Here is a 26875-nt window from a genome sequence, read left to right on the forward strand (position 1 = left end):
GCCCTTCTTGAAGATGGGGGTGACATTAGCCTTCTTCCAGTCTTCTGGGACCATCCCCCAGTCTCCACCAACGACTTCTGAAAGATTAAGGAGAGTGGCCTTGCAATGATGTCAGCCAGCTCTCTCAACACCCTCAGCTGGATATTGTCAGGGCCCATCAATCTGTAGGGGTCAAGCTCCTGTAACAGTTCACATACCAACTCTTCCTTCCCTGACGGTGTGTCTGTGTCTACATCAACCTGGATTTTTTTTTCCCAAGGCCTGGAGCCCAGCAGTGCTGGTAAAGACAAATAGAAGAAGCACGTAGCCGGAGGTGAGGGGTTTTTTTGTTTGGTTTGTTGGTTTTTTTTTTTTCCCCTCTGAATTCATCTTCTAAGAAGTCTTTCCAATCTACCCAGTCAAATCTAGTGTAGCATCACCACCTTCTGGAAGTATACACGGTTCCTTATAAGTTGAAAATTTGTATATAAAACTCTTATTAAATGATAATTGCAGTTAAATAAGGAAAAGAAAAATATTCACAGATTATAAAGTCTTTTCCTGAGCTAGGCAAACTTGGATTTCAATGTGTTTTCTTGATATGTGAAAACTAAGTTGTATTTCTAAAACTCTGCATCTTTCAGCCTGCAGCAATGACTTTTTTTCTTTTCTTTCGAATTTATTCATATCTAAACTAAAACGTAATGGACAGATTGTAAACAGAAGTAGCAGCCTCACACTGCAGCTTGCAAGTCACAGGACATGTTATTCACAGTAAACCAGGACTGGTCAGTGCTCTTAATTCTGATCAGAATGGAAACTATAGAGCTCAGCAGTCAACAGATAATATGGTTTTTTCCTAGCCCTTTAGTTACAATTGATTTTTTTTTTTTTCTTTCTGCCCCCCCTCCAAGCTCTTTATGATGTATGTCATGCATACTGTAGAAGGATGCATATTTTTTAGAACATAAAAATCCTCAATTTTTTTTTATATTGGCTGCTTAATTAATTTTGATATGCATATTAATATTGGGTACTGTATTACTCTATGAACTGATGGGTTGGTAAAGGAGATAAGACCCCTTAAATTTTCCTGGATAATGTTCACTGTTGTGTTTCCTGTATTTTTTGAGGGGAAAACTTCACTCAGTGTTTCACAGTGCTGCAAGGAAAGAGTTTGTTGTGAGGCCGGGAAAATACCACCTGCATCTATCATGATTATCTTTCAAAAAGCCCCACAGCTGTTGGATTACCATCACTCACTTTGTCTGGTGCTGTCCCCTCTTATTTGAACAAAGCTTCCTTTCCTACACACAACTCCCTCTAAAGTTCAAAAAGTTATAATTAAAAAATGATGATATCGCATTTTAAATTATAGTTTGATCATGACAAAAGGTGTCTTTAGATTGACTTTAGTCAGTACTTGCCTCATTCTGGAGAATACAGGTCATTGTTTCTTTTAACTTCACTGTTAATGGTACTTTGTTGATAGGTATGCTTGTTTCATTTTGATTATAAAATGGAGAGGAAGGCAAGCAGCAGAGAGCAAAAGCTATGAAAACTTTCTTTAGTTATACTTGAATGTTAGGCTTTCTTAATTAGCATCACACTCTTGGACATTAAGAGGAATAAATAAAATATGAAAGGTGTAGGGTGGTGTCCAGTAAGGACATACTGGACTGAGTCCAGCAAAGGGCCATAGGGATGTTGAAGGGACTAGAGCATCTGAGAGACTGAGAGACCTGGGTTGTTCAGCCTGGAGAAGGGAGGGCTCAGAGAGATCTGATCTGATCAGATCTGATGGTGAGGGAGTGAGGAAGATGGAGCCAGACTCCTCTTCGTGATATCCAGTGGCAGGACTAGAGGCAATGGGCATAAACTGAAAGAAAGATGTTCCGTGTAAACATAAAAATTTTTGTCATCGTAAAGCTGGTTGGACACAGAAGCAGTTTGTTCAAGAGATGGTGGAGTCTCCAACCCTGGAGACTAGATAGTCTCCAGAAGTTCCTTCCAACCTCAGCTGTTCTGTGATTCTGTCATTTCAATTGAATAAATACAAGTAATTGGAGAAAATTCTTCTGTTATATTTACTCCTAATTCTGTGTTAATTTAAGTCTTCATTTTTCCTGATGGATTTCTTGCATTATAATCAAGTGTAGTCTGTCCCTTACCCTAGTATTTTCTTGTTTAAGTTGGAAAACTTCTTGTTTTGTAATAAGCTCCTTGTTATTAGAATCTCATAATAAATGAGTAGGCCTTTTAAGTACTTGTATTTTAACCTTATGTGTAACTTAATTAATGAATTATGGTATACAGGAAATAAATAGTCCTTGTGTTGCAAGTAATCTCAGTTAGGTTTTAAAGTGACCTTGATTTCAGATGTGTTAAATTGGTCTCCTTAAGTATCCATAAATAATGGACATTTGTTGTTCGGAGAAATCATTCGTTTAGTTTCTTGCATTAAACAGGAATCTGTAATGGTCATTATTCTTTTAAGAGAAACTACATACAGCCTTAATTTACATGATCAAACTTCTAATACCCTTTAAAAGCCTAGCATTATTTATGTGAACATTTAAAGTTCTTTCAATGTGTAAGCCAAGACAAATGTAATGCTGTGAAATGACGTTGAAATACAGTTCAACAAGAAAGAGCATATTTTAGAGCTCATAATGCAAACCAGCTACAAAAGGATTTTTTAATTCCTTAGAATACACACACTTACTCACTCCTTCATGTAAACAAATGGATAAGCATATACAGCATTGCCCAGTATTGCATTATTTCAGAATAAGACTAAGCAAGTCTGTGTGGATTTTGTTTCTTACTAGTGACTTAGTGTGCTGGTTGTCAACAGCACACACTGCAGACACTGTTCTCTGTATTTACTTCTTGCTCCTTGTTTCACAAGTAGTCAGAACTTGTGTTACATTTTACAAATAAAAACTATATAGTCTATTAGTATCCAAAAATCTGATGACCCACTTAGCTTGCATTTCTAAACCTGAATTCACTCTAATAATTCTCAGGTCTTTATTGAGAGTGATTTCCTGAGCAGTCTGAATATGTAATTTGTATTAAGAGCTCTGAACTCTTCACTGTTCATATGATAATACTGACTGTGAAAAGTGCTTCAGCATTTCATTTTTTGCAGACTTGTGTGGCACTCGCGTGCTAGTTTTGAGATCTTTCTTCTGACATACTGTGCAGGCTCCAACAGAGATGCTTTAGAGAAATAGGCCACATTATCTGTGCATGGTGCAATTGGCTCAGGCTCAATATTTGACTAATACTTTTGCTTGGCTCAGAGGGCAACTGGAGCTTGTTTGCATATGCTGCACAGCCGTTCCCCTAGTTACAAGCTGACCTTCTCCATCAGAAAAGTGCAGTGTGCAGGTGTGAAAGTAGATGTGTACTTTCCTTTTCCTTAAGCAAAATATGACGTGTCAGCTTTTTGCTGCTTTGTGGAACGCTGCATATTAGACTTTGCAAATGTTTAGCTCCTCCAGATATCAAACATGAATTTTCTACCGTTGGAAAGTCAGTTTTACTTGTCACTAGCGCAACACATCAGTCTAATTGGGTGTCCTTCATTGCTCCCCAAGGTTCTCTGTTCCCTCTCAAAGCTTGGCTTTTCTGTATAAGCTGCTGCTCTTCTCTTCAGGCTTAGGACTCCCAGCTGCAGCTCTTCTAACTCATATGAAGCAGAACCAAAGGTGCTCTGAGATCCCCAGCACAAGGCTGCTGTTTTCCCTGCATGGTTTTCATCAAGCCGTTGTTAGGTGGAAGAAGACAGCTTTGGTGTCAAAATGCGATTTGGCAGAACTTGAGACCAATGGAAGTAGTTTTAGTATATAATCTTTAGAAAATGTAGTGGGAAATGCTTTTTGAAATATAATAACTAACATAATGTACTGAGGCATAAGTAAACAGTACGGCTTGTTAGTGAATGAGAAAATTGGCCAGAAACTGAAGTTAGTGATGAAATGGCTGACGTGATTGTCCAAAGTGAGAGAGACAGAAAAATTGAATATATTTTGAAATAATAATTAAACATATGTAAGTACAAAGACAAAACCTCTGGGGTAGAATATTAGCATCGTTAAGGTCAGTTGCAGGTTTGTCCTTGATTTCAAAAGGGTTTTGGTTTTACTACTTGTCTTAGTCTGTGCTTATGTTTTTAACTTATTTTACAGAGGTGATTTCTGAACTGTGTATATGTATGGCTGATATTTTACATGCACAGCCAGCAAAACAGCACTGGTACAAAATAGGATTGCATTAACATGTATTTCTACGTGGCTTGCAAAATTTTTGCCACTTAGAAGAGCTTCATTGTTATGGTGCCGTTGCATTTTTATGAGACTTTCCCACAGAAGAGCTGGCTATCTGGTTACGCACTCACTGGTTCACTACTCTTTACTGATTCTAACTGGTTTAATCCAGTGAGTTTTACACTGTTAATAAAATAGTCTTGAACAATTGTTATAAGCAGATGTAGTAATAGCAATGTAAAACATTTAACAAAACTGAATGCTTGGGTGAACAGAGGGTACTCATACTGCAAGTTTTTTGTCGAAATGGAAAATAATTACATTATCTATTTTTTTGTCATAAAAACTTTGGCTAAACAGCCTTAGAGCTTGAACTTTTTTAATGAGCTATTGTATTTATTACTGTAGTTCTTTATTGTAAAAGACAAAAGATGTTGTGAAACTGCTTTCAAACACGCATTAATACAGGGAAAATCTTGGATGTTTGATGCCAAATCTGTGTGTCTCAGGAGTATATTTCTGTCATGCTGCAGAAGTTTTCCAGGCCTCTAAACTTAGCATGTTAATGCTGTGCTGGAGCTAGCATGGACTCTGCAGAAGAGCAACAAAAGTATTCTGTGCTTCAGCATCTGGTATAAGTATATATTATATATAGTATAAATGTAGTATATTCTATAGATAGTTATATATTACTATCTTGTATTACTTGGCAATGTTTATTGAACCCCGAGGTTTGTGGAGATTAGGTTTGTGGAGGCTGTGCCTAAGAATAGCAAAAAATTGTGGTATTTTCTTTTATTACATAGAAGTCATTATTAAACCTGTCCTTATTAATGTTAAGTTCATTAAAGAACAGAACAAAACTGAAATTTAGCTGAGTGAAGGAATTTGCAAGTGAAATTTTGGAATAAGGAGTCTAGTGACTCAAAGTAATCGAATTCAATGTTAAATATCTTGATATGCTTTAAAAAATTCAGATACTGAAAGCATAAAAATATTAATCCAGGTCTGTAGGTATAGACTTAAATAAAAAGCAAGCCACAACCAGAAAATTTTGTTTGGCTGTGCATATTTCAAAGATGTCAACATCTGTACGTTTATATCCTATTGTAAAGACCTTATAGACTTTCATTGTAAGCACTGCCACATACTTGCAGTATTACAACTGCATTTCATAGTTGATATTAAGTGGAGAATGTGTTGATATAGTCAGACTACTAGTAGGAAAACGGTTTCAGAAGATGACTTCATCATTGCTATGTATAGAAGGTGCTAAAAAATAATTGGAAAAGGGTTCACAGGAGGTCCATTATATAGAAGTTAGCATGTGAAATAAAGCATGGAAAGTGGAGGAAATGAAATTTGAAAAAAATAATTGCCAGTGTGGCTTGATGCAAAGCAGTAGCAGTAGTACAAACATATTTAGTGTGGGAGTAGTGCATCAACGGACTGTGGCTTGCAGGAAAAGACACTCGGAGGGAGGGGATAGCAATAGACTGGCAGCATAAAACAAACGTTTTGTAAATATTGGCTGTTCTTCTTAGTGAGGAGAAAATCTCACGAGGAGTTTTGGTTTCAGATTCTAGGTAAGTTTGTTTCCAGTGCTAGCACAGCTTTTGCAGTAACTGAGCAATTTTCACTGTTAAAAGAGATGTGCGTGAGCATTAGCTCTCAGACATGTTAGAGCGCAATTGTCTGTGCCTTGTGAGACATCCTTCAGGGTGCTGCAAGTTACTAATTGCTCCATTTGGACATGGAAATTCAGTTGCCTGTAAGGGCTTTAAGCAGACACTGAGAATCAGTGGATGATTATTATTTTAATAAATATTCAATATCAATTTTTATATAGGGCATAGCTAGACTACTACTGGTCTTTAGTCGTGGGAATTGTCACAGGTTGTATCGGTATGCCCCTGTACCTGTTACATACTTTCCTACTATCAGTACTAGTTTTTCATTATTGCTGAACCACTGTGCATTTGATATCTCTTTTTTTTTTATGATATTGAACAAAGTTTCAATTGACAGTTAAAATGTTATCTAAAAACTGTGTAAGACACTTCAAAACTTATAAATGGCTTGTTTTGGGTGACAGCAGGAAATGGAAGTACTTAGCTGACATCCAGCAATGTTCATCTTTTGCTCCTGGAGAACTCTTCAACCAGCCCTGCTAGTGATTGTTACTAATCTACTAGTGATCGTAAAGTTAGCTTCAAGTTTAGGAAACCTATCTAGGATCCTTGTCTGAATGATTACAAAATGTTATGAATCCCAAGCTTCGGTATCATAGTTAAGAGGTTTATTAGAAAACGTGCAAGAGCAGTATCTAGCAGTTTTTCTATCTGGGACGTGATAAAGAAGAGGAAGTTCTGGCTCATAGCCAGAGTAATTTTTTAGTAGTTCACATTCCTCCTCCTTTCTATTCCATCATTATTTGCTTATGTCCCCCCTGAAGTCACTCCAAAATTTCAACTCCAAACCTCTCTGAATGCAGTATGGCTCCTTTGTTGTCTTTGGACAATTTAGCAGACTTTTGCCAGGGAACATTCCTGAGGACAGGCTGAATTTCTGTTGCCATTGTATTACTTTCATGTAGCTGTTTACTAAAAGTTAGTTTGTTAGGTTTGTCTCATAATAAGTCATGTGCAAGCTTACTATAGGAAGTTGTTTGCATAGTAGAAAATAAAATTCAAGCTGTCCTTAGAAATTATTTCTTGATTAAAATCAATAAAGAAGTGGGGTAGCTCTTGTAGTGAGGCTCCTTTTGAGAGAACAGTTCAAATTTAACACCCATTTTGACTTAAAACCATCTAATTTAAATGTTCATTGCTATGTATATGCAACACCACATGAAAGCTTTGGGTATGATACAATGTTGATGTAATTTAATCTGCATTTTTTTTAATATATCATGAAATTATAACGTTAACTTTTAGGTTTGGGGATGTGTGTACCCTTGCAACACAGATATTTTCATGTCAAAGCAACTTTGTCTCATAAAACATGTTTGGTTTTAAGTGTCAAAGTGGCTCTTCCTTTTGTTCAATAAAAGGACTTTCTAGCCCTAACAAATTAACATATCACAAAGCTTATTCCCCATTACCTAGTTCATAAAAGCGGTACCCATTTTGGGAAAGTACAGGCATATGTGGATCACCCCTGTGGTGTTTTATCTTTATCTTATCATCAAAGCATCTAACTTGGCATGAGACTGGCTTTTCAAGCTCATATTCTTCTCTTTGTAATTTTATTAAAATTACTAGGAATTTTGTATTCAGACAATACAAAGCTTGAGTCTCATCCTTGACCATGGAGCTTATCTGCTCCCCTTTCATATAGAGAAAATAATCCAGTTATTTTTGATAAAGTTTTCTCCTTCTTTAGTTGTGGCCTTCTTTTTTTACATTAGAAGTATACAGCTCAGTTCATGTCCAAGAACTGTTGAAACCCCACAGATGACAGGAAACTGTCTTTTTGTGAAAACAGAGCCATGCTGTCTCCCTTCGTAAGAAACCAAACTGAATGGCGTTTGAGTGCTGTTTTTTGAGGACAGACCTTAAGAAATGATGAAAGAGCCACAGTGAAAGCCAAGAGATGCTAGGCTTCATCCTGGTGCTAAGAGCTGGTCGCTGTCCTTCCTATCGGTAACTTTTCCTCTTTCCTGTCAACTCCTTTACTTCAGTTTTGTACTGAGAGAAAGCTTGTTGAATCTTTGAGGTGGTATGAGGCTTGATCTATTCATTATAACTTTTCAATCAGCTTCAATATATCATTAAACTTAATGAGATCTTTTTCTAGAGCAAGCCAGTCTGTAGCTGATAGAACTTTTTCTTTTTTATTTTCTTTGATGCTGTGAAGTTCTTTTCACATCCACATGGAGACCTAAGGAGCTGCAAGAAATGCAGTCAGATGGCACCTGAAAGATTAAGGCTCACTCATTAACTAGACACAAAATCACTTTCCACCAAATCACTTTATGGAAGGTGGAATGGGGGGAAACCCCACAAAAAAATCCCAAACCCACAGCTGCTTGAGCCACAGAAGTCAGAGGGATGGGTTTCCTGTGGCTCTCAGTGTTACTTGGTTTATGTTAACTCTGCTGCAGTGTGAGCACTGTGGCTTTGCTGGCGGGAGAAGAGGTTGTGCTGGTGCTTTACTGGTGGGCTCACTGGTGCGTGCTAATACCTCTGTGTTCCTGCCACAGCTGCACAGAGGATAAGAGCAGGAGGCACAAAGAGCAGTTGTTTGCATCGGTCTCCTCTGCTGGCCCCAAATATTTCTGTGTCTCTGTCGAATCTGGAAGTTACTGAAGAGGCTTAAAACTTGTTTGTTAGTTCACACACTGGTAAATGCACAGTGTTTTGGTAGGCCTTGTTTCCGTGGAAAGCTAGGCTAAAATTAATGCTCCCTCTGCTGAAGCCTTATTTCTTTTCTACAAACCGTTAAAATAATACAAAAGGCTGTGTTTCAGGCAAAAACTTGCTCATTTCTTTCCCACCCAGCTGTGCGTGTGGCAGCGCAGAGTGTCAGAGTGCCCAGCCTGGGGCTGGTCGGCATGCGGAAAGGCGTGAGGCCTGCCGGCCTGTTTCCCTGGGGAAGCCTGTTGGGCCGGGCGGCCTTTCAGGGAGGGTATTAAAATTCTGGCTTTACTATCCTAAGTGGGATCAAAGTAGCTTTTTATTGTAGTCCATTGCTACTCTTCATTATCGACCTCTGTTAAGCAATGTGAACTGACGCCTTGGCTTGTTGATATTTTCTTTTACACTGAAAGGAGACACAGGGATGGCAGAAGTGTTGGCCTAGAGGTGAATGTTTCCATGCTTAGCCGAACCCTCCTCCTGAAATGGTCAAGTTTGGAAATTGCTGTCCTGCTGGTTTTCCCCTCTTGCAGGGAAGAATTCTGTGCCAACCACTGCCATTTTATAAGTATCTTAAATCCTCATGCCTAAAAGAAAAATTGTTTGATTCTAATACAGAAATTCTATCAATGTATGTTTTCTGCTGGATAAAGTCAGAATTTCTTACCCTTGTATCTACAGGTAAGAAAAGAGACAAGTGCAGCAATTAGCTAATTTTAGGTGTGTTTTTTTTTTTCTTCAGAATTCATTAACAGCTGATCCCAGAATACTTCTGAAGATAAATACTGGTTTAAGGAATCATGTAACAGCAAGCTTTTCTGCGTATAAATTGGTCTTCAGGGCTTCCTTTTTATAAGGCAAATCAGCAGTCTCGTGCTTGTAGCCGCTGTTTGACATTATTTCTAATTGCCAAAGTCTTTAGGCTAAATAAGCTGATGGAAGTTGCCTTGTAGCTAAATGTTTAAAATTTTCAAAATTAATTCATCTGTGTAAGTTTCTAATTAGTCGGTGTTAAAACATTGATGATGGTGGTGATCCCTCCAGTCTACTTGTTTTCACATAAAAATATTAAGAAAATTTGTGCTTTGTGCTTTGTGATTTTGTGCTTGTCTCTTTGTTAAGTATGGTAGGCAGTTTTAGTATGGATTTGCGCAAGGAGCTGGAGAAAGCTTTCCAGCAAATATTTTAGAATTATGCTGTGACAGATTATGCTGGCTTTTTAATATAAGAAGAATACTAAAGAGATATCTGTTATCAAAACTGATAGGAAATGAAATAGGTAAGCTGACTGGTTTAGGCCTATTACGCAATATTTACATATACTTTCAATCTGATCGTCTCGATTTTGAGTCTTTTTATAAGAAAAGGGTTTTTTTTTTTTTCCTTAAACTGATCAATTTCAGTGTTTTAACTTTAGATTTCGGTTTGATTTAAAAGAAGTCTTGCCTGGTACCTGTAGGCTGAGTCTTCTAAGAAATTAGTTTTTATGTTTTAATACTAATTTTGAAATTTTTCTTGCTGTGATTTGTATATTTCCATTAGTGTGTAGTTGAAGTAAAATTGCTTAGTGATCTGTGGATAGAAAAATACATAAAAGGAGAGGGTAGCACTGATGTGCTGAGGAGAGATGGTATTAAAAAGAATAATTGGCTGTGCCTTTATTTGCTCCTTGTACTTGTACTTCTGGACTAAAAATGTGTCCCATGCTGAAGACCAGATTTCCAGCATTTCTTGTTACACTGCAAATGTGTTAATGAGAAAAGCAACCAAAAGTTGAATGTCGAGTAAGAATGTCATGATTGCATTATCTTTATGCAAATATCTTTTCCAAAGACAGTGTTCTGTGCAAACTTTTTCATGAGCTTCTTTACTCAGCCTTCTGTCTTCTAAGGAAAATTGAGTTTTTCTTGGGGGATTTCCTAGAATTTTGATGCTTTTCTTTAATCCACCTCTTTCTAACTGTATTTAGTTCATTATTTTCTTCTGATTGCCAACTGAAAGTAAAATAAAAAAGTTCAAAGCTAACTGATTTCACAGACCTTTAAGACCTCTTTGATGACAAGTAGTAACAGCTCATTCATCCTCATGAAGCTGGCACTTGGTTCCGCTGGAGGCTGCCTGAGAGCCAGGTACTCCTTGTCCTGTTAGAATGCCTGCCCGTAGGCACGTTGTACTGTCATATCTGATCCCAGCGATCGATGAGGTTGCAATAGGAGAGTCCTCCAGCCCTTGTACTGAGGGACAGCCATCAGAAATGCATTCTGCATACACGTAGTTGATAAGCAACTCGCCCTCAAAGTACTTGAAATGCCTGGCCACTGTTCCGTTGTGAGGCAGGTGCAGTTAAGGTGAGGTTGCTAAGACTCTGTGCAGTTCTTCTGGGTGGAAATGGTTACTAGGATTGGAAGACTGTTTCTGTATAAGTGGACTTAACGTGATCAGCTGTGTATTCAAAAATGCCAGGCTTGAAAAAAGAACAGCAGATCTGAGAGCTGAATGACTTTCTCACACGCTTAATATCTGGTTTTGATAACAATGGTGAGAAATTATGCTTTGTCTGGCTTGTCTTATTTTAATCAACCTGTAAGAAACAGGAAAATACAGAACATCTGAGATTTGTTTTTAAACCAAGTGTTCTTCTATAATCTGTAGATATTAGAGGTGGTGATAGTCCCTTACTTTTCAGCACAGCAGTAATTGGTAATCAGTGTATATATTATATCCATGAAGTTTGTGTTGAATTTTCTCATGTAAAAACCCCCTCCGTCTTCAGTGTCTTTGTTTTTGTTACTGAAGCTTTTAAGCAATAGTTAATATGAATTTTTCTGTCTGGTACTCTTTGCGTACTGTATCCAGACAGCTTTTGCAGTAAGCTTGTGCTTAGAAATGTCATGTTTTCTCTATAATTTTTGGAATTAAGCAACCATTTTGGTTACTTAAGAGCTACTAGAACAGCGGAAACTAGGGATTGTGCTATGGAGATGATTCTTCCACGACTGTTTGAAAACTGTGACTTGTAAAGCAGTATGATCTGCAAATAAGCCGCGAAGTGCAGGCATAGCAATTAGTTGTGTAGGCACTCTGTAACCTAGACCAGCTGTTAGGCTGTAGAAGTAGAGAGATACAGAGGACAACCAGTGGTTGGCTGAATTTGATCTTCTGTTTCCTTTATTGCTGCAGAGCAGAACTTATTACTAAGACTCAAGCAAGGTACAAGGACTGTTTTTAGTCTGTTTTCATTCACATTTGAAACCCAGAGTATTTTCTGAGATTTATAGTATCCCCTCCCACCTCATAGAAGATGCAGAAATCAAGAAAATGCCCTTGTGGTGGCAGATAGTTTATGATGTCAATAATGCTCACAGTTCTGTGCCTTATATTTGAGGTCACACTGAGGACCTCCAAGGCTCCTTGTAAATTATGCCTTATAGAATTGAAAAGAGAATATTAGCTATTTAACATTCAGAGTAAAATCTTATTTCAGTCTTGAACTGTGAGTTCAACGATAAAGGTGTACTTTCTACGGCTGAGCCTTACTTGAAAAAAAATTACCGTGTCATGCATCTCATTGGGGTTCAGCTTCTTGTTGCCTGTTCTGGCAGATAGGCTGCTGTCTATCTGCAAGTGTGCTACCTGTGCATCTCCTTGCTTTTTTCGTATAATTAGTGTATATTCAGTAGAAATCATTATCATGAGCACCTTGCCTCACCTTTCTGGTGCAGTATAACACATCTTATCCTTTTGCTCCTGATTACTCACTACACTTTCTTGCAGATATTCAGGCTGTGCACATAATACAAAATGTAAAAATCATTCAAACAAATAGGAGTGACCATATATCATGCTCATCTGTGTCTTTATGGTCACTGGGTAGTAGCTGAAGTCATCTGGGACCTTTGTTATTGGAGGGAGTCAGGGTTGCCTTTTGGGAACAATCTGTTACTGGCTTCAAGAACAGTTTGGCTGGTATTCAAGAAACTGCTGATTGACACAGAGCCTCTCCAACTGTTGCCACTGTCTAGTTTATCTCATTATAACTTAATAAAAACGCAGCTATGAACATTTATCAGATTCCTTTGCCTGCTCTCAGGATCTTGGAGGTCGACTTTTCAGGCCAGAATATTTAATAATGTATGAAATCTGAAATGCTAGCACCTGCACTGGACACCACACAGAATTATGCCCCTGGGCCCCCTGACACCTTCTGTGTCAGAACCCTCACAGATTTTTGCAAACAGGGTTGCACAGATATTTTTTCCTACCAGGCTGTCCTGAAAAGGTTATAATCTGGTTACCTATTGGTCTGAGAACCTGTTTGGGTGTTTTTTTGGGGTTTTTTGTATGGTATGTTACGCATAGTTTAACGTGTTTCCACCAGCCATGTGGAGTCACTAACAGCATTCAAGTTACATGCTCAAATGACAGAGCACATGTCTGCCGTTCAAACCTCGACCATCTTTATGCTTCAGATAAATTTCCCTGTTGTCCCCATGTTGGAGTGAGCACTTGAGTGGCAGAAGCTCAATATATTAGAAGTAAATATGATGCTAGGAAAGTGTTGAAAATATTTCAAAGAACTTGTTACTCTGGTAGTTCCTTTATTAAAATCTACCGTTAGGCTGTCATCTACATGGTCCCCAGCCTTACTATCCTAAGATTCATTGCTTCTAGTTGGCATTTGAATGCTAGAAATTTCATCCTGCGGACCGTTGGATTGGATATGACGTTGCTAATGCCTGGATTTGATTAATGGAAAGCATTTCATTTGGAATGAAATATAATCAGCCTCTTAAGCTACATAAATTGCATGGAGTGCATCACAGTTTTTTCGATTTGCCTTCTCCAGAAGAGAAAGCAAAATGTTTAGAAGCAAAATGTTGTACCTGAAATTCTTTTCTCAACAGCATAAAACCTCTGAAGTTCTCCTGTTCTGTAGTGAATATTAAGAATTGTCTGTGCAGCTTACCCGTCCAAAGGAGCAGCTCATCGAGGGCGAGTGCCTCATCGCTTGGAGAGGCTTAAGAGTAGATAGGATTGACAACGTGCCTCATATCTTTAGTAAGCTTTCCATTTTACATAAATTGTTAGCGTTTTTTTTTTTTTCTTTCACTGCTGTTTGTGGAGTTTGATTCTTTATGTTCTGCGGAGTAGCAGGACAATCACCTTCAACATCATCATGAAGGAGCCTGTTCTGTGCATTAGAAAATGACACAGCTCCTGTAACAAGTAATACATTTGTATTTTGTAAATCAACATGCAAAGCAACTTTAGTATGCAGTCACTTCGGCGTTGTGCCTCCAGCGGAACATCCAGGCATGAGACCGAACTGCAGCAGTCAGGACTACATCAGCATTTAGTGAGTACTGGAGGGTGTTGTGGGTTTTGCTCTTTTACAGCTGGTTCAGCTTCTCCAGACGATGTTGATAAATTTATACCATCAGAAAATAAAACTACTATAGGAAAGACATGTCCTGGCAAAAGAAGGCCGCTTTATTTCTTGGTCAGATTTCTTGTTTTTCTGTGCCTCGGGGCTTCATTTCTCCTGGTAGGTATAAGGCAGTTCAACAGAGCTCCTAATTTTCTCTTTCCTGCTCTTTGATTTATGCAGTCAACCTGTCACTATAAAGTGCTTTCCAGGGAAAGATTGATAGCACTAGTGAGGTCGTTACTTTGTACAAACTTTGGCACCTCTTTCTTTTTTGAATAAGATAAACTGTGGGGTTTTGTTTTAACTCATGTTTACTCTCTAAATTTTGGTGACAATTATTTGGGTAGTGTGATTATTAATATTAAAAATGTGACTCTTGTAGCGGAAAGCTTTTTGGATTTTTTTTTTTTAGTTTGGGTTGTTTTCCGCCTGTGATCTCTGGCAGGCTTCTAGTGGGTGTGAGGGACATCTTGTCAGTAAGAACAAGTCGTTGCTTCTGGTCTTCTGTATTTAGCTTTTTCCCCTGTCTTGAACAATGAGCTCAGTCTGTCTTAGCTGCTTAAAATGTTCTGAAAGCCTCCTTCCTTTTCAGACAGCAGCAAGATTATTTAGGTGATACAGACAGTTCTCGAACTGCTAGTAGCAAATGAATACCACACTCTGTCCACTATATGGAGTGACTCTTACCACATGAGAGTTGTAGAGTCTGACATGTAGTACTGGATGGGTTCAGTTCTCTTTGGATGGTAGGCTGGCTGGAGAGTAGCACATGCAGTTTCACCGTGGTACTCTTCTTTTGGGCCCCTAGCTGACGGGGGATGGAGTAAGTGATACGGGTTTTGCTATATGACCTCTGACCATGAGGTAGAGTGCTGTAATTGTGTAACGGCACTGCTTCTTTGTAGGGCTCTGCTGTTCTAATAGGTCGAAATAGTTTTGATGCAGATAGTTTTTGTTTCAGAATATGTTCGGAAAACAGGAGTGGAAAATCTTTCTGTTCCAAAAAAGTGTCATGTATTTCCCCAGCAAAACCCATCTTTTCTGATTGGTGCTTTCCTAACTTGTCCATAACAGCTTCCAGTGATAGAGGTGCTTTGGAATCCTGTGCAGAGCTGAAGGTCTATGTTGGATATTTTAGGGCTAATGTGTTGTTTGCCTTCTGGGCATGATGGGATGGTGGTGTGTGTTTGTTTTGGTTTGGGGGGTTTTTCGAAGGCAACGTGGTAAGTGTGAATATGCTTACACTGTCTGTGCTGCCTTGAGAGCTGTGATGAGAAGCTAGTGTTTAAGCACAGATCTGGTTGAATTGAAAGCATTTAATTTCCTGTCTTGCTGGTATTCCACAATCAACAGGGCGTTAGCAAAGTTGAGACAAGCTTGTGTTCAGTTCTTTATACAATTAAGCTATTTCAAATGTACTTCTTTTCTTGTTGCTTTTGTAATTATTCTTCCCTTCCTGCCTTAAGCATTCACCCTTGGAAAATACCTACTTCTCAAATTTACCAGTACTAATTTGCCACTTTCTTTTCAAATATAAAAACAAGATTGTCTTACATCTTTAGATAATAGTAGGTAAAATGTGGCATTAAAGTGACAGTGAATAGCTATGCAAAAGCCAAGAATTAATGATCATTGTTAGTGAAGGCAGGATAAAAAGAGACCCATCATAGCATGAGATCCTTGACAGCAGAATTGACGTCTAGCCAGCAGTTCCCTGTCCTGTATTTTGGTAGTTTTCCTTCTATCCAAGTACAGAATTTTCTATTTGTCCACATTTATTGCCACCTTCTTTTATTATTTTTATTTTAGTCTGCTTCTGCAATTTGCCATTATTGGTTGCTGTAATGAAAGAAATACAAGACTTTATACATTTCAGAGCTATTATTTCACAGTCTCTGCAAGCTCTGCTGTCACTGTACTCATTTTCACAAACCTTATGTTTTTCATAGAAACCCCGAGGGCCAGGAGTAACGCTTTTTTTTTCTATTTTTATTTTTAAATGACAGCTTATATTATGAAGTACAGATTGGCCTGAAAAAAGGGATCATTGATCTGATGCCCTTGGCACTGTTCAAAATTTTGCAAATATAGGAAGAGGCAGGATAACGTTATTTCAAGGTGTTCCCAGAGGGCAGTAGTCACAGCCAGCCACAGAAAAACTTTCTGTTAAGGAGTTGGCAAATTAAATAGAGGACAGTGAGAGACCTCTCTCTCCTTCTTTTTATGGTTAGAAAAGAAGTACTTGAATCCTACAGTGCCAAAGTCATACTCTTTCATAGAATAGCACATCAAAGTATATCATAATTTTTATTACCTGATTCCTGAAGTTATATGAATAATATTAGCAGGAAACTTAAAGAGCACTAAGGAGAAACTGCCCTGTTTTCCTTTTTGGAAATTGAAAAAAATGGAGAAAAATTGTTTAAAGCAATGTTAGAAATCAACAATGAGTTCTGAGTAACTTACTGCTCTACTGTAATGCTTTGATTTTTGACAAAATAATTATAGATTAGATGGACAGTGAAGTGCTTTTAATGTTTTGGGTGGGTTGTTTTCCATTTAAAAACAGCGTTATGTGGAAAAGGGAACTTTCAATATGGAACCATGTTTATTTAGCCTGCTACAAGAGAATCATTTGAGTAAAAGAATCATTGGGCCAAAATAGTGCTTATTGGTATGGAATTCTGATCACCTGCATCATCTGTTTGTATTGCACATGCTCACCCACACCACCTTACATGTGCAAGTAGGATAGACTGAAGTAGGTACTGGTGTCATCTTAATTGTTTCTTCAAATTCCTGCTATATTCCACGTCTGTGATTTTTTTGTGGGGGGGGGGGGTTGGTTTTTTTTTTTTTGGTAGGACGTGACTGTGAAAATGCAGTAGGCTGTATCTTTTGTTCACAGGAATGGGAATAACTTCCTATTTATCTGACTTTATGAGAAAGCATTGTTTCTCTTGATTTATCTGCTTAGATTGTGGAGGAATAAATTTGCAGAATATTTTATGTAAATAACCATAAAGACACACACATAAAGTTTAGTCTTGAGAAGAGTTAAATTTTATACAAGTATCTCTAAGAGAAATGCAGTTGTGCTTAAGAGAAAAAATTCACAATTTTTAAATATTTCCAGCCAAAAACTTTCTGTAATTTCCCTTTTTTGTAATAGAGACTGTCTGAACACTGGCATTGATACCTTTTGGGTTGAATTACTTGGAGTTGAGTTTCATTCATTTGTTTAAACTCATTGTCAACAGATGTGCTGTTGCCAGGGGTGGAAATATTGCAGTCCTATTTATAAATTTACCTTAATTTGGATAATGACTTACAGCTTTGTTTTCTTTGTAGTTATTTGAACTGCTAGGCCCTGAAGGTTTTGAACTCATAGAGAAACTCCTACAGAACAGATCTCTGATTCTGGAAAGATCTTTGACTTGTCCAAGTGATAACAGGTTCCAGACTCTGCAAGGTAAGCGACTAAAAAATTTTTATTCCAAACCAGATAAAAAGTAATTTTCTAACTGTTCAGTTGTATTTCGAACAACAGTACAGTCTGTATGTATTTAAAAAGCAAGCCAAAAAAAAAATACCAGGGGGGTAGCGGGCTGGGGAGGATATTTATATGGGCTTAAACAAAGAAATCGTGGTCTGGTTATACAGAGGAAACAAGTCCATATTGCGTGTATTTATTTACTTTTGAACTGCCTATGGGCATATGTAATTTTGAAATGTATTTTTCTATTTTAATGGGTTACTCTGGAAATAAGATCTTTGGCTGTTCCTCGTCTTATTTCCTGTTTAGTCTGTACTTCTATACTATCCTCAAATGTAGGTCTTGGGGAGAAAAAGCACAGTAGCAACCACTTCTGAAAAAAATAAAGTTAAGCTTAGGGATGGATATGTGAGAGGAAAAAACAGGGTTTGGGTTTTATACTGTGATTTTTTTTCTATAAGATAAATTGCCCACACAGAATAATTCTTTTAAAATCTGGTTTGCAAATTGCTGTTTAAAAACAAGTCTTCTCACTTTCTCCTCTGGCAAAAATAAATCTGACTGTGAATAGGTTGTGACTTGGAATAAATCTTACATGGACATAGTACCATGCAGCTTATTGCATGTTCACAGCACTTGGAGTTAGAAAAACATGAATAAAACTAGTAAGGGTGGACTTATGTATCCTCACAATAATTTTGAAATGCAAATAACCCCTTTTTAGTACCTTTATCTTAAATGAAATGTTATATAAGCAAGTGTTTAGTTCTTATTGTGCTGATGGTTAGTCTAAACTCATCAGAAAAACTGTTAGCTTTACCTGTTTGTGATTGCAAAGTGGAATGTCTTGCTATCAGTATAATAAGGGTTTGTGTCTTGGTGTTTTCACTCTTCTCAAATAATAAAAAATTAAAAATACATTTAGTAGAAAATGAACTACTATAGTTTTTCTCCTATGTGCAGATTTTAGGTACACAAATATTTTCTTCTCACTTAGCAGAAGTAGTATTTTGGAAGCTTTTATGAATTTATTCTTCATTATGCCATCAGTAAAATCCATCACAGTAATTTCAGCTAGAATCTGGAGGAAGAATATTTTCAATGTTGTGCTTTTGAGACAATAGAAAAGCGTTACTGATGAGAGAACCCTTTTTTCACTGTAGTAAAGAAAACAATGATATTTGAGTATCTTCTCTGAGATAGAAGATGCTCTGCCCCCAGTTAAGTTTGTTAATTTTAGTAAGTCTCTTTTAAGTTGATCGAAGTGGTATTTCTAATGGGGATTGAACTTTTATCTTTCCAGAATTGCATTTGGGGAAGGGAATCATTTGTGACTGCAGAAATTTAGTCAACTTTGAGTAGTTTCTGTCTTGAGAAAATAAGCATAAGTCAAGGACCTGTATGTGCACTGCATTTTTGTAGCATGCCGCATTATTTGCCTATTTCTTATGTAATTTACTTCCATGGCAGTAAAGGTGATTGTTGTGCTTATCAGACAAATCAAGTAACAGTTCTTTGCCCTGGTGTGTTCAGTCTGAATTAAATTTAGTCAGGAAATTGCATCCATTGTTGTCCCCTTTTAATACAAGAGAGCGAGAGTTAAAGCTACAGACATGATGGTATTAATGTGGACGTTTTGACAGTTTATTAGAAATTTTTCAATGCTACTTAACAAGTTATATAGTCACCTTATCTAGTATGCATGCTGTGAGCTGTAGGAGTTTCACTGTTACTGTAGGTGAAAACTAAATGGCACAAATTGTTCAAAACATCAGTCAAGTGGGTTTATTTGATGAAGAAAAGGTTTCAGTTTTCGGCTTCAGAGTTTCACTGCAAAAGTACCTGTGAAACATAATTGAATTAAGTATATAATATTCAGTCAAACCTACATAAACTAATAATCTGTTTGCAGAATTTTGAGAGTAGAACAAGCACTGATATAGTTAAGAATGAAGCAAAACAAACCTCTCCACCTCATTGCATATAACAGACTTGGTTGTGTCTTTGGTTTTGGCCAGCAATGGACTCAGAAGGGTGAATGTGACTGGGCTTTTTCAGATTCTCTGCTCCCCTAGATTTATTGTTTACTGTAATTGTTTTGTGGTTCTGATTCTTCTTGATTCAATCCTGCTGCTTATCCACATCAAGGGAAGGAGTCCTTGTGGTTGTATAGAATAGGATTTCTTTTTTCACTTGTTCAGGGAAATTACATTGTGAGTATGCTTTCAATACAGTCATGTTACCTAGTAAATATACACTGCTATGTGAAGAGACTGTTTAAAAAAAAAAAAACCAGCCTGTTTGATCTGCTTTCACACCATTCTACTCATCAGTGCATACGTATAAGAGGAGAGATAAGTGACACTTCCACTGTTGATGAAGTTATCATAAATACATAAAAGAAAAAAAAAAAAAGCCCTTCCTTTTGCTCTTAGCTCATCCTCTTGCTTTAGGATGAAGAAGTTTTGCTTGCTTAACAGTGGTAACTTTAAACATCTTACCTTTGGAACATGAGCTCGGACTTCTTTTAGATGTCTTGAGGCCAACTGCTGCATGGTCATCTACATAAAGCTAAACTATCTTTAAACACCCCACACCCCCCCATGGGGGAAAAAACAAACAAACAAACAAACAAACCACAAACAAACCCAACAATGAAACATCAAAAACCAAACCTTTATAAGGAAACTGGGGAAGACAAAGATGCAATCCGGTACTTATGGAGATGCATACCTGTTATCTTATTGCAGAACAGTGCAAGAAGTTTATAGGAGAAAATGCTAAGCCCAATTATGGCTGTCAAGTGACGATTCAGTCTGAACAAGAAAAGCTGTTACTGAAACAATATCGTCGGGAAGAAAAGCGAAATGCCAGAAAAGAAAAACAAGCTGGGGAAGATGGAGAAGTTTCTGGAGAAGGACTAATGTGCTTTGATCCCAAAGAGCTGCGGATGCAAAGGTAATAAATGCCAAAAGTTGAGAAATGCTTCTGTTGTAGTTGCTACTTCAAAAGATCATAATAGTTCATCTTCTGTTAGTTTATTTTGGTGATTAGGTGTTTCTGACTTCAAGTCACGTTTTATTACAAGTGTAGATTTTTTTTTTTTTTAATATGAAAACCTAATTTTCAGGGAAAGAAAGCAATGATCTGCTTAATGAGAATCTTCTTGATCTCATCTATGTGGGCTGGTGGTACAGATTAGAGGGGTAGGCTATCTTTCTTAGTTCCTGTACACACACTACTTGCTTAAGATTTATGAAGTCTGTACTAAATCTATCAGAACTATCTTTTTTTCCTCTCAAGATTAATGGGTACTATTTTCCATGTTGTCAGCTAAAGGTAGTGGGAGGAGTAGGGAAGGGAGAGGATAAGGAGCAAATAAGCTGTTGTGTTTCGTATTGAGAAAAATATAGAGGGACTGGTATGTAACTATGAATACATGTTGCTGTATTGCTTAAAAAGAGGCCAAACTGCATTTAGGAAAGCCTTGTACTTACTGGCTTGCACTTCTGATTTTTGTCTAAACAGTGCATTGTAAGGACTTGGTTTAACTGATGCCAGAGAATAACACTAAAATTACTTTGATTATTTTATGCAATGTTTTTTTCCTTAAAATTCCACGACTCTTGTTCTGACTTTAATATACCACATTAAGTTTGTGTGATGGCTGCCTAAAATGGCCAGAATTATTGCAGTTATTTTTTCTGCTCACAGAGAACTAGCACTTTTGAATGCTCGAAGTATGCCGGTCCTAGGTAGACAGAGAGAGATGGACTTCGAAAAAATTCGTTATCCGCATGTTTATGATTCCCGAGCTGAAGCTATGAAAACATCAGCATTCATTGGGGGTGCAAAGGTACGTGTTTGGTGCATGACACTTCTTGAACAGTGCATCTTTCCCAGTGAATAATGTGCAGCAGGGTTCCCTTTGTTCCCTTAGAGATTCTTCTCCTTACCAGAGTCCAATGTATGAAGCAGTGCTTCTTTGCAGAGGTTTTTAAACACTTTCACATATTCTGTTTTTATTTTGACTTTGGAAGAAATTATCTTTCTCAACTAATGTATTCGTTTTTATTTCTAGAGTCACTTAAATCAGTACAATTCTATTTTTCTCTTTCTATCTTTTGGAAACCATTGAGTTGACTTTAACAAAATGAATGCTTTATGAAATTCTAGGCTTGATGGCTTTTGAAATTTAATAAAATGGAGTTATTTTTTTTGTCTTTTGGGGACTATTATCTGAGTAGTAAAACTGATTATTTTCCATTTTGGGGGTTCAGTGCTATCCATAAAATGAATCAGGGAGAATTGTTTTTATTTTGAATTCATTTTTTGAAGAAAAGTGATAAACCATTGTTCAAGGTGGGTTATACATAATGACGTGTTCTGTTTTCATACTTTCAATTAATTTTCCTGTAATACTGTTTTAGGTGTTCTTACCAGAGGCAGTTCAGAGAGAAAACAATAAAATGTATGAAGAGGTAAAGATCCCCCATAGTGAACCAATGCCTATTGGTATTGAAGAGAAAATTGTTTACATTAAAGACTTAGATGAGGTGAGTAAACCATTTCAAAGACATTAGGTTAGTTTTTACTTTGTATTACAAAAATGTAACTGAAAGAGACCATCAATTAATACTGTGATATGCGATGTGCAGCCAGTTAGTTTCTTCACTACTAATTTTGAGAGTATTTGTTGGTGGATGTAGTTCAGTGATATAATCCCTTTCATGATGACTCAGCTACCTGTTCAGCTATTTACAGTTTTGAGCTGTGATCTGAATCACTAAAATGAAAACAAAACGTTAAGGTGTTTCTGTTCTTGTTGGAGACCGCACGGAGAAGGAGCCAGGGCTTCTGTATCTTGACTCGTACAGGTTGGCTTGTGACTGCACAGCACTATTTTGCAGTCCATCAGACTAGTCTTATAGTATGAAGCAGTTGTGGTGTTACAGACTGTATGGGGTGCAAAATCTTCTGGGATAATGCTTCCTCAAGCAGAAGTTGGCAAATCATTATTAGCAAAACTTTGATGGTAGAAAACAGAGGGCAGAGAGGAAAAATGCAAGTAAAACAAACATTAACATTTTAACTTTTACTGATTTAAAATGGCGAAAAAGCTGAGGTAAAGGAACTAAATTTGTTGTTAATATTTACAGTCTGCAACTTGCAGTACTCCATCACGTGTACCTGTTCTCTTCTCATTGTGTATGTCAAATCTGTTGACGAATGGAAGATTTGCTGTTAATTTGAACAGAGACATAAAGAGCAAGCTGTATGTACATATGAAGAAGGTTTTATGCTTCATAGTTCTTCAGCATAGAAAAATGTTTCCCACTTTTTTCCATGTGGGAAAACAGGAGATGAGAATATAAATCTAATACAGTTACCCAGAGCACTTTATTTGGATTCTGAGCAAAGATTGTGTCTTACATAAAGGTTTAACTCTTTTAAAACAGAAGACAGTTTAATTTTAGAATCTGAATCTATTCTTTTCTGCTTGGGTGACAGTACCTAATGTCATGTTTATGAAGTGACTGACAGCTTAACTAGATAGAAAAGTTGAGCCACTGCAGCTGTAAAATGCAATGTTTTATATGACAGTTTGCAGCATGACAGCTTTTTGCAGTGGAATGTCTTTCTCCTAAGCTAAATACTACCTACTAATCTGTAAACCTTTTGCAAGAAGTACCAATATCTCAATAGACAATAATCTGTTTCAGAAAAAATATAATTCAGACAGAAAAATAAGTATCTAAAAGAACTGGTTTGCAAATGTTTACATATCTAATGTTTAAAATAAATGTTACAAAACATATAATTTATACAGATTTCACAAATAATTCATCTCCTTTGTCGATTGTGTATCATCAAGGGGTATACTTCTCAGTTTTGCAGTGAAATTCTGAGGTAGAAAAAATCTTCTTCAAAACTTTACTCTTCCATATGTTTCCTATTACAGGAGATCAAATAGGAGTGTCAATAGCAAATACAATTTTGAATGTTTGAACACCTATGTATTTAATTCCTGCCCCCAACTTTGATGCTGGTTTGCAACAAAAATGACAATTTTACGAATAGTTTGTCCAGGACTTGTCAGATTCCCATTTCCGTTAGTGAGATTCACAGATTTGAATCTTGTTGAATAGCACCCTTTTCTCAATGAGGTAAAGAGGCTGAAATTGCCAATGTGTGTGGTGTTTAAAATATGCCTGGTCAAGTGTCTTGGTTAGGAAAAAAATCCTCGGTTTTCTCTGTATCGCTGGTTTAGGTCTCTAAGCTCACAAAATCTTGATTGGTGCTTAAAATTTTTGCCAGTTAACTCGAGTCAACTTAGACGGCAAGAAATTTTCTGTCAATATGTTTTATTCTTTTTGGTGAACTAGGGCAAGCAAAAGCAGTAAAATAATATTTTTTAGCTTTCTCCCTAGCATATATAGATGCGTATAAGATAGCTGCCTTTTATCTGTATTGATGTGTTTGCAGGGTTGTCTAAAATATAGACAGATGGGCAAGGAGAAGAGGTGACATTAGTATATAAATAGAGTAAATATAACTGTAGGTAGTTCACAGCAGCATCTAAAGGCATTATGAGGTAGTTGAGAGTTTTGCTACTATTCACTATTATGAGATGCCATTAGTGGTAGGGTTTTGATGTAAGGCATTGGGTTGGTCTAAGCACATAGATTAAGGTACTCATTCTGTTTAGTGAGTCAATATACATGCAACCTGTAATACAGCTTATTATGATGTAATAATAAAGATCCTCAGGAAAAAAAAAAAAAAACAACAACCAAACCATCTATTGTTGCTGTTACAAAGGTTTTATCACAGCTCTCCAAGCACTTGCTGTTTTGTGAAGAAATCCTGATGGTTTTAAAAATGATAAATGTTCTTCTTCCTTTGAGTTTGTTTGTTTAGTTTTCATCTGTTCTCAATTTCACCGGTCCCATTTCTGTGACACTTTGGTGAGTTTCTTGCCTTCTCGAGAGCCAGCTCTAGCTGTGTTTCCCTGCCTCAGGTACTAACATTTGTTAGTCCCAGTATTCAAAGAAATAAGTACTTTGGATTTTCTAAGGTGTTTCTCCTTGTAAAATTATCTTTTTACGTCCAGAAAATAGATCACACTTCTACTTTCCAGTAATGGTTTTTCTGACTTACTTTCAGGCTTAAGCTGTTAAATTCTCCTTTGCCACAGAGCCACTGCGAGGAGGAGGAGGAGGATGTGGGGCAGGAGATGGGGCAGGTCAGAGCCCGGGTGCTCAGCGCAGTGGGGGACAGGAGGCTTCCCTCAGCTCTTAAAGCTGTCGGGTGTCAGCCTGCTGGGGAGAGGCCAGCTGTCATAAACTGCTGGTAACCTCTCTAGAGCTACTTTGCTTACACAATAATGATAAAAGATGGTGATCCCCTTCATTTGTGATATACTTTTTTGATAATAACAGGCTCTGTTCTGTAACGTCCAGCTTGCTTTTGCTTGTTGTGAGAAGCTGTGCCTGGATTGCAGAAGTAAAAATTATTTTGCGCTACACAAGATTTTTGACCTTTTCATCTAAACACGTGCTCTCTTTGAAACTTGACGAACATCTGTGGGACGTACAGGTCATTCCTTCAGGCACAGAGTACAGCAATTTTTGTACAATTAGAAAATTTCCTGGGCTTTTCTTCACTTGTTAACTGTATTGCCCAAGTATGGCGAGGTTAGGTAGTCAGGAAAAGTACTATATGGCTAATGTTCTAGTTTCTTGCATTTTAGAGGGAAGCGTACTTCTACTTAGATTTGATTTATGGAAAGTATTTTTTAATGGCTGGTGTAGGTTTCTTTCTAAGGAAAAAAAAATATCTTTTTACATCCAGAAAAATGTCTCACTTTCAACTGAATATTAATGTGAGAATTTCTGAAGTATCATAGGAGATTCTTTTCTTTTTAGTCTGTATGTTTTCATTTGCACAAAAGTAATTTTGATGACTCATATCTATTTCTCATGAGTTATGTGATTTTGATCACATTGTTGGCAGTTTGGGTGGAATATTGCAGAATACACCATTAAATTTAATCTTCAAGCTCTTAAGGTCAGAACTGAGTTCATGATAAGGAGTTCATTTATATTTTGAACTGTTAGCCAAAAGTTAAACCTCTGGATCATGTAAGCTGAAGTAATCTTTCATTTTAAGTGTTTTTAAGTATTAGTTCAGATTACTTAAATTTTTCTCATTTCCTTACGTTGATGTAAACATAGGTTAAGATGAGATGAGAGAAATGTATTCCTCTAAATATAAATTATATAAAAACACATTTTAACCGCATTTTAAACATGTACAGAGTAATATTTTGTTTGTTTCTTTATTGCAAATATGAGGCAAAATGACAAAACTTCTATGAACTGACACCAAAGGGGGCAGCAACGCCTTAAACTAGCACAGACATTAACAGGAGGTTCTTTTTTATAGGATTTGCCGTGTAGTCAGGGTGCACCTTCCACTGCACTCCATAATGAAGAAAAAACACTTTTTAGCTAAGTTTGGCGCTATATTATCTGAAATCTTATGGCTAGTATTTTCAAAGTAAGTATTTAGTTTAGTTAGAGCCTCATGCAAAGGGTCAGAGCTTTTCTAAAGAGTTTAACTTCATGATTAGTTACATTATTCCACAGGCAGATTTTTCTTAAGTGTCATGGAATCAGTGCCTGGGAGGATACAGATGCTGAGATGAAGCCCATGGTACAAACTGACAAAGATCCAAATTTTTGTAGCTACCATTCCTACCTAATCCCATTTCAGACTGCAAATATGAGGTCAGGAGTGGCCAGCCTTTCACAATGTGGCAGCCGTAAAAGCGTACCGTAGCATCTGTCACGAACTGCTGGCATTACTGCTCTCCTACTGTGTTCTTCCTTTTTCTGCTTTGTCACTCCTACCTTTCTATGCTATGATCTCAGTTACTTCGCTGCCTGCCACAGTCTAACTCCACCAGTGTCATCTCATATTCTTTATTTCCTGCGGCTGTTGAGCTGGGAGCAGGAGGTGGTGGTTTGCATGGAGGGCGCTGGGCTGCTGCTTGGGAACGTGTCTGGCATTCAACGGCAGAAGGGTGCGCTGTGTCCCACAGAAGGAGGCGCAGAGGGGAAGGGTTCTCACCTTACTTCAAGGCAGCAAATCCCACCCTCAGCTTGATTTGTAGATAATTATTATTCTTGGCATTTATGATTATTTGGAGAGCTGTGTGTTGACTGCAGTACAAGCACACGTGGCTTATAAGTATCTGGTTGGTCACAGCAGTTTAGTCTGAAGTATTATGGCACTACTACTTGCAAAAGTGCCATGCTAGCTAGGTTGTTTCAAT

At 37.3% G+C, this 26875-nt stretch overlaps 1 protein-coding gene across 2 annotated transcripts in view; it reads left to right on the top strand.

The window, feature by feature from the left end:
- The window catches only part of ASCC3 (activating signal cointegrator 1 complex subunit 3), a 270966-nt gene that overhangs the window by 15066 nt on the left and 229025 nt on the right, over positions 1-26875 (top strand). For both annotated transcript variants that reach the window (XM_086482448.1, XM_086482447.1), the window contains exons 4-7: positions 17391-17511; positions 20286-20493; positions 21250-21391; positions 21966-22091. In XM_086482448.1, coding sequence (XP_086338574.1) covers positions 17391-17511; positions 20286-20493; positions 21250-21391; positions 21966-22091 — 597 coding nt within the window. The remainder of the gene's footprint in view (positions 1-17390; positions 17512-20285; positions 20494-21249; positions 21392-21965; positions 22092-26875) is intronic.

This window comes from Leptosomus discolor, chromosome 2, assembly GCF_034619465.1.
Source record: "Leptosomus discolor isolate bLepDis1 chromosome 2, bLepDis1.hap2, whole genome shotgun sequence".
In the NCBI taxonomy this organism is placed as follows: Eukaryota; Metazoa; Chordata; class Aves; order Leptosomiformes; family Leptosomidae; genus Leptosomus; species Leptosomus discolor.